The 12,737-nt window shown below is 43.4% G+C and overlaps 1 protein-coding gene across 2 annotated transcripts in view; it reads left to right on the forward strand.

Moving 5' to 3' along the window:
* ADARB2 (adenosine deaminase RNA specific B2 (inactive)) overlaps window positions 1–9,784 on the forward strand; it is a 458,043-nt gene extending 448,259 nt beyond the window's left edge. The window contains exons 9-10 of one of the 2 annotated variants that reach the window (XM_038393479.2): window positions 321–499; window positions 5,862–9,784. In XM_038393479.2, the coding sequence (XP_038249407.1) occupies window positions 321–499; window positions 5,862–6,038 (356 nt within the window). In that variant the 3' untranslated portion in view covers window positions 6,039–9,784. The remainder of the gene's footprint in view (window positions 1–320; window positions 500–5,861) is intronic. The other variant, XM_038393480.2, reaches the window with a different exon arrangement.
* The last annotated feature ends 2,953 nt before the right edge of the window (window positions 9,785–12,737 follow it).

The following is a 12,737-nucleotide window of genomic DNA, read 5'->3' on the forward strand; positions in this document are numbered from 1 at the left end:
TAGCAGAAGCCTCGTTCACTCAGCTGTTATAACGCTGCTCACTGGCATGCATTACCATGTAATTGCATTCCCCATCCTAAACATAAGGTTTGTCTGCCAAGAAAAAAAATATACAGGAATGGCTGAATTATTCCATCCTCGTATGCCCTAAAGAGGTGGCAGTTAAAAGACAATAATAACAATATCAGAGTGCACAGTAAGTATATGTTTGCACAGTGATATTTCATGTTTTAGCAAACAAAGGCCCACGTTTGCTGGCTGTGAAAGTTTGGGGCCATTGATATTAATGTTCTTCTGCCCTTCTGTTTGTCCCTTGACAGGAGTGAGTAATGCTGAGGGACGGCAACCAGGAAAATCTCCCAGTTTCAGTGTGAACTGGATAGTTGGTAACACCGACCCCGAGGTTATTAATGCCACAACAGGAAAGAGGACCTGCGGGAGCTCTTCACGGCTCTGCAAGCACACGTTTTATGTTCGCTGGGCAAAGCTTTATGGAAAGGTAGGCCTTGTAAACTACTGGGGGTACAGTGTCACAGTCAGCCATGTGACTGCTGGAAGCTTCCCAACCATGGATCTGACCTGGTATAGCATTTCAGCCTTGCTTGAGGGAGAACTAAGAGCTCTGCTTTCTTGCTCCTCAGGGCTGTAGCATCTGTGAACAGAGAAAAGGAGTACTTGTGGCACCTTAGAGACTAACAAATTTATTAGAGCATAAGCTTTCGTGAGCTACAGCTCACTTCATCGGATGCATTTGGTGGAAAAAACAGAGGGGAGATTGATATACACACACAGAGAACATGAAACAATGGGTTTATCATACACACTGTAAGGAGAGTGATCACTTAAGATAAGCCATCACCAGCAGCAGGGGGGGAAAGGAGGAAAACAACCTTTCCTCCTTCCCCCCATCCCCCCCCCTGCTGCTGGTGATGGCTTATCTTAAGTGATCACTCTCCTTACAGTGTGTATGATAAACCCATTGTTTCATGTTCTCTGTGTGTGTATATCAATCTCCCCTCTGTTTTTTCCACCAAATGCATCCGATGAAGTGAGCTGCAGCTCACGAAAGCTTATGCTCTAATAAATTTGTTAGTCTCTAAGGTGCCACAAGTACTCCTTTTCTTTTTGCGAATACAGACTAACACGGCTGCTACTCTGAAACCTGTGAACAGAGACTGTGCCTTTGTCCCTAGGACAGGTTGATCCCTACTCTATAGCCACCCTCTTTGACAGTCTATGTGTAATGATGACAGCCTCCAAGAAGCCCCAGTATTCCTTGTTAGTGGAGACCCAAAGCTGAGGGAAATTCTCAGGAGTCATGTACACTTGAGATGACATTAGCTGGAATGGACAGGAGCACAGAAAGACCTAGCAGCTGAAATGGCACCCCAAGTTGTACTGCAATAATCCAGGCTGTTTTCAAAGGAAAGTGCCCACCTTGGTCATTCTGGATAGTGGAACGCTCCATTTTCAAATTTGTAATACAAAAATAGGACACTGTATTCCTGATTTGGGTGCACATAAATTGGCTGTTTGGTTTCCTATGTTCCATCCTGAGTACCCACATTTGAAAATTGGGCTCTGATAGTGACTGTTGTTTAATATTGGTAAATACCTCTAATGCCATTTCAACTTCTTACAAGTGACGTACCCGATCCTGCAAGATTTGAAGTGCCCAGAACTCCCACTAAACTCCACGGCAGTTATATTTAATGGAATTAAAGCCACAGGTTTCCCTCAGTTAAAATGGCCACCATTCCTCCATACCCTGGTTGCCCCTAGCAAAGCTGGCCACCCTTTCCCATTGTTTTTTCAATACAGCAATTGGTAAAGGATCCCCTGAATGACTCCCTCTGATTTCTCCCTTCGCCTGGAGGATGCTCTCCAGGAATCTTTTTGTACTTGGGAAACTGCACAATCTGTGTAGGATCACCAGATAGGCACTAAGTGTGGCTATTTCTGCTTGCTCCTTCCTCGTCTTGTCCCTCTTCTTTGAGTCAGCCTTGCTCTTCTCTTCAAAGGAGTTGCTAGAGGAAGAGCAAGAGCTGGGTTCAAAGAGCTGAGAGCTAAGGTCCACACTTCCAGGCAAGAAGACAAAGGAAACTGAAAGGCTTAAGGGGGGATGCTGCCTTTATATATCCTTTGCCTCCTTGCTTCCTGGTCGTTATAGCACTGATTGCCAAGAACCATCCTGCCGTTCTCTGCAGGATGGGTGAAGATGGGGACAATCAGTAGCCACAACCACTTGGAAGAAATGTGGTGAAGGGGAAGTGGTGTTCCTTTTTCTTATAGCCTCTTCTTAGTTGCTTTTCCTTTATATCCCTTTAGTTTGTAAATTACACTCATTTTGCATACAATCTCCACAACCACCCCACTATATGAAGGTATAAAGCCTCACTGTGTGGGTGTGAATTCCCACTCCACAAAACAGCAGAAGTACTGTGAATGCTCTAAGTCTCTGGAGCCCTGATTGCAAACAGAAGCTGGGTAGGGAGAAGGAAGGAAATTCTGGACCAAGTTCCTATGGCAAGGTCTCTTGGGGAGATGAAGGGATTGCTGGGGCATCAGCAGGGCAGGAACAGTGGCTGTCATGGCTGCTGCTACAGGAATACAGCAGGCTGAGAGCTAGCTCTGGGCTGGAGCACAGGTCCAGAGAGCAGTCTGGGTATGTGGCCCTGGTGAATCTGCACTGTGATACACATGAGAATCAGCCAGAGCCCAAAGGGAAGGAGGCCCTGGATCAGCGACTGAGGGACTGTGTGGGTTGGATGCATGGTGTCCTTTGTGTCCCCAGGGGCGAGCAGCCCAGGCTGTATTTTGCTGTGGCCAATAGAGAGGGAGAGCAGGGAGCAGTACTGCCAGAACCCATGGGTGAGGGGTTCACCGGTGAATCTGATCTAGGGGCAGCTGGGACCCAGCAGAGAAGTCCAGGCCTACACCGGGACTATAGCAGCTGGTGCCATACGTGGCAGGGGCCCAGACTCAGCACTCTGAGCTTTCACTATAGAGAGACGGGGGGAACGGGGGCAGTTTGCACTTTGAATTGGTTTACTGATGAGCAAGATGCCTGATGCTGATAAAGCTGAGTGTTTGTGCTGATAATGACAGGTTTCAGAGTAGCAGCCGTGTTAGTCTGTATTCGCAAAAAGAAAAGGAGTACTTGTGGCACCTTAGAGACTAACAAATTTATTAGAGCATAAGCTTTCGTGAGCCACAGCTCACTTCATTGGATGCATTTGGTGGAAAAAACAGAGGGGAGATTGATATACACACACAGAGAACATGAAACAATGGGTTTATCATACACACTGTAAGGAGAGTGATCACTTAAGATAAGCCATCACCAGCAGCGGGGGGGGGAGGAGGAAAACCTTTCATGGTGACAAGCAAGATAGGCTATTTCCAGCAGTTAACAAGAATATCTGAGGAACAGTGGGGGGGGGAGGTGAGGGGGAGAAATAACACGGGGAAATAGTTTTACTTTGTGTAATGACTCATCCATTCCCAGTCTCTATTCAAGCCTAAGTTAATTGTATCCAGTTTGCAAATTAATTCCAATTCAGCAGTCTCTGGTTGGAGTCTGTTTTTGAAGCTTTTTTGTTGAAGGATAGCCACTCTTAGGTCTGTAATCGAGTGACCAGAGAGATTGAAGTGTTCTCCAACTGGTTTTTGAATGTTATAATTCTTGATATTTGATTTGTGTCCATTCATTCTTTTACGTAGAGACTGTCCAGTTTGGCCAATGTACATGGCAGAGGGGCATTGCTGGCACATGATGGCATATATCACACAGATTGACAGAGCCAGAAGAGTACCCAGAAGTCACCTACTACAGGACAGGCCCAACAAAGAAAATAACAGAACGCCACTAGCCATCACCTTCAGCCCCCAACTAAAACCTCTCCAACGCATCATCAAGGATCTACAACCTATCTTGAAGGACGACCCATCACTCTCACAGATCTTGGGAGACAGGCCAGTCCTTGCTTACAGACAGCCCCCCAATTTGAAGCAAATACTCACCAGCAAAGATAAACCACACAACAGAACCACCAACCCAGGAACCTATCCTTGCAACAAAGCCCGTTGCCAACTCTGTCCACATATCTATTCAGGGGACACCATCATAGGGCCTAATCACATCAGCCACACTATCAGAGGCTCGTTCACCTGCGCATCTACCAATGTGATATATGCCATCATGTGCCAGCAATTTTTTCCACCAAATGCATCCGATGAAGTGAGCTGTAGCTCACGAAAGCTTATGCTCTAATAAATTTGTTAGTCTCTAAGGTGCCACAAGTACTCCTTTTATTTTTTCTCCTTACAATGTGTATGATAAACCCATTGTTTCATGTTCTCTGTGTGTGTATATCAATCTCCCCTCTGTTTTTTCCACCAAATGCATCCGATGAAGTGAGCTGTGGCTCACGAAAGCTTATGCTCTAATAAATTTGTTAGTCTCTAAGGTGCCACAAGTACTCCTTTTCTTTGTGCTGATAATGGCACTGCAGTGTCCCCTAGGCAAATCCCTGCCTCACCAAAGGCAGCAGGACGAGCTCCTCACACTAAGGCAAGGAGCAGGAGTCTGGAACACACTACTAGCAAAGGGAGCCACAACTTGGCACACTACTTTGCCACTTCCACTTGTTTTCTGGTCAACACACACCTGGCCTGTAACTTGCACCAGTATTTAGATCCTTTGCTGAATTTGGCTGAATATACCAATAAAACCATTAACCTCCAACTAAATTGAATGAGTAACATTGGCCTAGAGATTTCCATCAGAGTTCGACCTGCTCACTTCAGCCTGCATTTTAGTCTCTTTCCGGAATGTTTGCTCCTGGAGATTGTGCTTTGACAGGGAGTTTTTTCTTACAAGATTTAATTTCGCTGATTGTAAGCACTAGCCGTTCACCTGTATGCCTGCTCTAAGGCATTTTCTAGACCTTGATTGTTTTCATATAATGTCAAAGACTCACTGTTGGCTTGATTTCAGAGTAGCAGCTGTGTTAGTCTGTATTCGCAAAAAGAAAAGGAGTACCCGTGGCACCTTAGAGACTAACAAATCTGTGTTAAGATTTCAGCAGATTGGAGAAGGTCATAGATTTAGTCCTTCTGAAACACAAAAGTGCTTTCTTCTTGTGTGTGTGCTCAGGGTGATTGTTGGACTGCAGACATGTGTCTTTGTCTCTTAAGACAGTTTCTGTCAGATGCTTCAGGTTTTACTTCAGAACGTTCACTTGTGTTGAACTAGCCATGTTCCCTCTCCACAAGACAGCTTCTCAGCTATACATTCTGGCATAAATCCCCAAGCTTGATTACTATCCGATCCTATGCAAGTTTTGCAGCATCGTTTATTATAACAGATTTAAAGGAAGGGGGCAGGAGGATCCTCCTCATATTGTCTCTTGGTATTAGTTTGACTGGCTCAAGCTCTGAACTGCTCCGCTTCCTTTATTGAAACCAACCATGTCCTCTGCTTTTCAGATTCTCATAAAGGGTGGGTGTTTTTTTCCTCTTCTAAGCACCCTAAATGACAAGCAGATTTTTCTTTGCAAAAACACCAAGTGATGTGCAGGTTTATATTTGCTGCTGGTTGTACCCACTTCAGGAAAGCAAAAACTGTTTTCCTTTTTTTGCATTTGCTCCACATTTTCAAGATAGGAACAATGTCTTGTGCCTTATACCTTCAGTGTTTTGTTGTTGCAAATCAAAGGCAAACAGAGAAAGCCCAGAGATAGTTTATTGCTTAGGAAATGTAGAGGGGAAGATTATATGGCTGTTGAAGTCTCCTGTTTCTGCTAGCTTGTTGATTTGCTTTTTTATTTTTTTCCCTCTCCTCTGATTTTGTTCTGCAGCTGAGCACACGAACGCCAAGCCATGGAGACATGCCATCAATGTACAGTGAGGCTAAACTGGTGGCTCAGGCGTACCAGGCTGTTAAGCAGCAACTGTTTAAAGCATTTCAGAAAGCAGGTCTAGGCACCTGGGTGAAGAAACCCCCAGAGCAAGATCAGTTTTTACTAACTGTATAAATCATTCGACACCTTTGCTACATGACCGGATCACATCAACTGGAGATAAGGATAGGCAGGATGTGTGGGCTGATAGAATGGATGTAGTTCAATATTTAATAACAACCTCCATGAGAATATTTTCTTTTAATTCTGTATTGGAAATACATAAACATAAGCTGTGTTTGATTAATGCACTGATCTTGACGTTAGGAAACTGCTTTTTCGTACTGATCCCCTTACACGGCTCTACATGCCCAGATTATAAAATATTTCTCACAAAGACACTGCTATTCATTGTTTGTAGTACACAGGATTATTATTATTTATTCAGGAAGCAGCTGCATTTCAGACTTCAGCAGGTCATGCATCTGACTTAAAATACAGTTTATCCAATGCTCAGTTTGTAATGAAAGAGGTGCCGGGGCTCAAGCCATTTTTTTTACTTTCATGACTGACCTGGCAAGTCCTGAGATGCTCAGGCAATGAGCTGCCAAGCCTAGAGATGCCGGGGCTCAGCCCTGGCACAAATTAAGCACTGAATTTATCTTCCCCCGACACCATCAGAGCAATAATGTTGCTGAATGATGGAAGATACTTTAGTAAGTGAATAAATGAAAATACCTTCATAGCCACAGTATGACAGGGAGTCACAGGACAAGCATATTTATCCACAAGAACGAGTTGCGTATCCTCTATGCAAAAATTGTTCAGTCAGCTGCTTAATTTTGACTACAGGGATTCTTTTAAACTGTGTTTCCTGTTTTCAGATCTGAGCATAGTGCTAGGAGCCAGGATTTCCTGATTTCTAAAGCTGGCTCTGACACTGACTCCTTTTGTGTCCTTGGGCAAATCACTTAGGACCAAACTTTCACCCAAACTTTCACGGTCCTAAGTTTTTGGTGCCTCATCTTTTGGAAGCTGCAAACTAAACAGAGTTAGGGCCTTATTTTTCAGAGGTGCTGAAGCCCACAGTTCCAGGTGAAGTCAATGGGAGCTGAGGGTCCTCTGCACCTCTGAAAAATCAACTACTGAGTGTCTGATGTTGGATACCCTCAAAAACCTCAGATACCCAAAATTAGAGACAACTTTTGAAATTTGGTCCTTCACTGCCTCAATTATTCCATCTGTCAAATGGGGATAATAATATTTATCTGCCCCTTGTGGAACTTGTGATGATAAATTATTTACTTAATGGTTGGTTGTAAAGTACTGTCACACTTATGTTGAGTAGTACTTCCTGCTGTAGATAGTCCCACTGAAACCATACAATGGGCATGACTACTCCCAGAGTAAGGATTTACTCAACGTGTGAAAGGTAGGCTTGCCAGTTTTGGTCTGATATATGCCTGGAGGTTTCATCATATGACGTACTCTTTAATTAAAGATTAATCTTTAATTCCTGGAGACTCCTAAAGGGTTTTCAGATTCTGGTCCTATGTAAGTACTAAATAGTCTTATTAAATTGACCATACATTCATTTGCAGTCTGAAATGCAGATTGTTTTCTATTACAAGAAGAATAGCTTTTATCTGCTAAATCATATCTTCAAAAGGAAGGATTGAGTCTGTTATTATTGATCTATGAATCATTTCACTTCATCAGAATGTAAGGAAAACAAAGGCATGGGAGATCTAAACTTCCATAATCCAACTACAGAACTAACTGTCAGACACACTGTATTTCTTTTTTATTTTGTTTTGTTTTTTTTGTTTTTTAAATGACAGGATTTGCAGGTATATAACAATGTTTCTTTTTATTCCAGTGATTCTCTTTTAAATCTGTATATAACATGCTGTCACTGATTTGTGATAATTGTCAAGGTATTTCCTCAGAACAGTCAAGATGAGTTACTTTTCAAACAAACACATAGCTCATATTTTTCCATGTAATTTCCTTTACACAGGAAACTGTTCCTGTCAATAAAGGTAGATGCTTTTTGTATAGCGTTTATCATGTTTGGAGAGCCATATGCCGTAAATACATTGTTATTGATGCCCACAATAGACTAGCTACAGTATTTTGATGAGATCTTATTTTTAGATTATAAACTATAAGATGTAGCTATAGTGTCTGAAAATTATATATAAAAATAAAAATATTATGTATAAAAATTATTGTGATAAATTAGAATTTTTAAATTAGATAAAGCAGAGCTCTCCCCTTATGGAAACCTTTCCAATAAAAAAATACATTCCATATTAACTACCAAAAAAGTCCTTAGAGTAGATATATTTAATAACCTGAAGTTGTTTCAATAAGTTAGGGGCAAGAAGATATTTTGTGGTAACCACTTTGTTAATATGACCCATTCCAGGGTTACCTTTAACGTTTCAAAATAATGTTAAGCTCCTGCTGGAGATTCCATCTGCACTTCTGAATGTTGAACATTCCCCTGTGTTACCTTCTCATCTGGCTTTGGCCCTAGCTCCTGCTGGTGTTGATAGAAGATGTCCCCATTGACATCAAGGAGAGCAGGATCAGGCCCAGAGCCTGCAGCTTTGTGTCAGTGCAGAAGGGGCCACTTTGTGAAAGTAACAGGGTACAGGTCTGTGTAGTGAGTTACACACACAGATTGTGGCTGCTCCGTAAGCAGGTATGAATGAGGAAAGGGTGGGCAAAGGGAGTCCCCTCACCCTCATGTATGGGGTCCTCCAGGGCCAGGCCCCAACTACACGGTCACTGCACTTGAAAAAGCATAGGATCTACTCCCTCCTTTAGTCCCAAGGGCTCAATCCACCCCAATGGGGGCTGGGGCCATGGCCCTGCCCCAGCTTGACATGGGGCTAGTGTGTAGATGGCTCATGCAGCACACCTTGAAGGTATATAGCCCCCAGTGTCCCAGGGAGCTCAGGGAAGAATTCTAGCACCCTGAGACAGAATTTCCCTCCACCCCTTACTGTGAGCTGAGCACTTTTGCACAATGGAGTCAGTGCATTAGCAAGGTTGAAATCCGGCTGCCAGCATTTGAAAGGGCCCAGTTCTGTTGAGTCTGACCTCCCCAGCATAAAGAATACTGGGGCTCTGTCATTTAAATTGACCCCCTCCTCATGAAGGGTACTGGGGACTCCTTCTTGAACTACTGGGTCTCTCTACATTAATTAACCCAAACTAGACACATAAGAGACATTAAGGCTTCTTCTTAAACCACCTGGGTTCAGGCCCATCATGTTTCCAACCTTATGGATGCATGAGGGCTGCTGGGGCTGGCATCAGAGCTAACATGACAATGAACTGAAGGATCTGGTTATTTTAAGGCTGACAAGACAGGTGGGGTGGACTGATCTAGCCTTTGCTGCAGCAAATAAATTTTAAAAATCCTGGATTCGATTGCCAGACCTAATATAGGCAGTGAGGACGGAACTTGATCCCTATTATAAGTAGGCATATGATAGGTCCATTGAAGGCAGTGGAGTCGCAACTGCTTACACCATGGTTGAATCCGGCCCCATTATATGCCTCAATACAGTGTGCACCACCTCCCAGCAGCACAAATTACCAACATGCAGTATTTCCTGAAGCAAAGGAAAACTTTCTCAATAGTAATTCTTAAATGATGATTATGTACATAACAAGCATGAGTGAATGGCAATACTGTACTAATGGATGTAAATTTGTAATATTTGTAAAAAAAGACAACAAAAGAAAATAAATCTGAATTTACATATGTGAATTTGCTGCTAAGTTCTGTAAATTGCACTTCAGTGATACCTGATAAGTGAATGTTTCTGTTAAGTGAATAAAATACTGAGTAAAATTGTTTCTTTATTGTTTGGTTGTTATTTTTCACTATGGCCTAGAAATCATATTCTCTTTATTTATTCAATAGTCAATAGATTCCCTCTTTGACATGCCCAGTTACAGTGCTTCATGGGAGCTAAATGGTTGTATTGAGAGATTATCCATCCTGGATGTATTTGGATTCTGTTCTGAAAGTGATGGGAACAACCTTGCACTGGGAGAAGGATGAACTGAATCAGTCTCTAATGTTGAGCAGTCTAGGTTACAACTGGGGCTACTGTTTTAATCACAGCGGTGTCACCATATCACTGCAAGACTGTCAGTGTCTGCATTATAAAACTTTTATTTTGTCCACAGACTTAACTATCTTGTTCACCAATAAACATGTCTAAAGTGTCCTTTGCTAGAGTAGCTAGGTGCTGAATGGGATTATAAGAAACAGTGAAAATTGTCCAGAGAGACATTCTTTATTCTGCTGTTCAGTACAAGTGTGAAATCTAACATATACAGAAGTGCAAGGAGTGATTTCCCCTCCTGCAAAACTTGGAGGGGGCAGAGGGTCATTTTTGATTCACAGGAATGCAAAATTCCCCAGAGGCTAGTGATTTCAGACACTTTTGCATAGCTAGTCCTTTGCCACAAAGGCATCTTTATTTTTAAGCCAGGATTTTGCTGGTGGTATAATTGTGTTTTGGGGCATGTAGGTAGGAATGATGACTATAGTGGAACACTTTCAGAGTCAAGTTTTTGCCACAGTACCAAGTCGCTGAGGGTCAAGTCCAAACTCCTAACTCAGGCAAAACTCCTACTGGAGTCAGAGTTTTGCCTGTGTAATGAAAGAGTCCAGACTCTCGGTAGTTATAAGTCTTAGGTCTTGTCTACATAGAAAAGTTGCACTGTTGTAACTGGTACCGGTATAGTTAAAGCAATACCACTCCCCTAGTGTGGATGCAATTATATAGGTATCAAAGTGCTTGTACCAATACAGCTTATTCCCATATAGGAAGTGGAATAAGCTATGCTGGTAAAAGGGCCTTTCATACAGTTATAACTGCATCCACACTAGGTGTTGTGTTGGTTGTGACACTTTCTCAGGGTGTCCAGAACCATAGGTCACTGTAACCTCCCCTGCCTCAGCAAGAGAGAGATTTCCTGGGGCTAACTGGCTAACAGCTCCCTGTCACACCAGCCTGTTATCCACCCCCCAACAAACTGCTCAGTACTCTGCCAGTCCTTACTTTGCCTTGAATGTAACACTTGGTGCACCCCAGTTCTGGTGAACCCTGGAAGAGCATTTGCCTGGAACAGCCAGCCCCTGACACCAGTCGCTCACAGAAATTATCAAGTTTGCTATCTCCAAAGAGAGACTGCACACACGAGCTTGTTTGATTTAACTAAGAATTCACACTTGGCTCAATATTACAGGATTGAGCTCTACTTATGATAAAAGAAAGCGGCGTTTATTCACAAAGATAATGATTTAAGTGATATTAAACTAGACACTGGAAACAAAACAAAAATATAACATGCTTCTAAGAGACTAAACATAACTTTAGCAGGCTAAAATCTTTGTCTTTCCTATAGCAACCTCTCAGTGTCACCAGCTCCCAGGGCCAGGATCCAGCTTTCATTGATGCAAAGTGCTGTCCTTTCTGCTCCCTCATGGATGGACCACCAAAGTTCTTTTTTTCCCCCTCCTTACAGTCCAGTAAACCTTTGAAATGTATCCTTTTGAATACTGCATGCAGATCTAGTCACCCTGGTCTCAAAAAAGATATATTGGAATTAGAAAAGGTACAGAAAAGGGCAATAACAATTATGACGGGTAGAGAACAGCTTCTATATGAGGAGAGATTAATAATACTGGGGCTTTTGAGCTTAGAAAAGAGACAGTTAGGAGGGGATAGGACCGAGGTCTATAAAATCATGACTGGTGTGGAGGAAGTAAATAAGGAAGTATCATTTACTCCTCATAACATACGAACTAGGGTCACCAAATGAAATTAATAGGTAGCAGGTTTAAAACAAACAAAAGGAAGTATTTTTTTCACGCTACACTACGTAACCTGTGGAACTCTTTGCCAGAGGATGTTGTGAAGGATGAGACTATAACAGAATTCTAAAAAGAACTAAATAGGTTCATGGGGGATAGGTCCATCAATGGTTATTAGCCAGGATGGGTAGGGATGCAAAACCATGCTCTGAAGTGTCCCTATCCTCTGTCTGCCAGAAGCTGGGAGTGGATGACTAGGGATGGATCACTTGATGGTTACCTGTTCTGTTCATTCTCTCTGGAGCACCTGGCACTGGCCACTGTTGGAAGACAGGATACTGGGTTAGATGGACCATTAGTCTGACCCAATATGGCCATTCTTATGTACCCCCAGATAAAGGTCTTCTCCCCTGCTGCTTGTCCTCCCATAAGCTGCTTTCTTATCTTCCTGTTAACTTGTTTGTCCTGCTTACCTCAGATGCAACTGTAATTCCCATCACAGACTTTCCAAAGCGCCAGGGGGTGCTTGACCCCCGGCTCTGCGTCAGGCCCTGCCCCCACAACACCCCTTCCCTCAAGGCCCACCCCACCTTTTTCCCGTCTAGTTCGGCCCCCTCCCCTGAGTGCGCCACATCCTCACTCCTCCCCACTGCCTCCTGCACGCTGCAAAACAGCTGTTCACAGCGGGCAGGAGGCACTGGGAGGGAGGGGGAGGCATTGATCTGTGGGGCCCACGGGCAGGCGGGAGGTACTGGGGAGGAGTGGGGGGGGGGGAGCTGATAGGAGGGCTGCCGGAGGTGTTCAGCACCCACCATATTTTTCCCCATTATCCCACTCTAAGCAGTTTTGCTCCAATCATGTTCATTATAGGCAGGCCCCTACCTATTTTCCATACTAATTTAGCTATTTGTACCCATCCATGACAGCTGCAGTGACATATTTGGCTGCTGAAAACAACTGCAGAGCAATCCCTGAGTCTGGGGTTA

The sequence above is a fragment of the Dermochelys coriacea genome, chromosome 2 (genome assembly GCF_009764565.3).
Source record: "Dermochelys coriacea isolate rDerCor1 chromosome 2, rDerCor1.pri.v4, whole genome shotgun sequence".
Classification (NCBI taxonomy): domain Eukaryota; kingdom Metazoa; phylum Chordata; order Testudines; family Dermochelyidae; genus Dermochelys; species Dermochelys coriacea.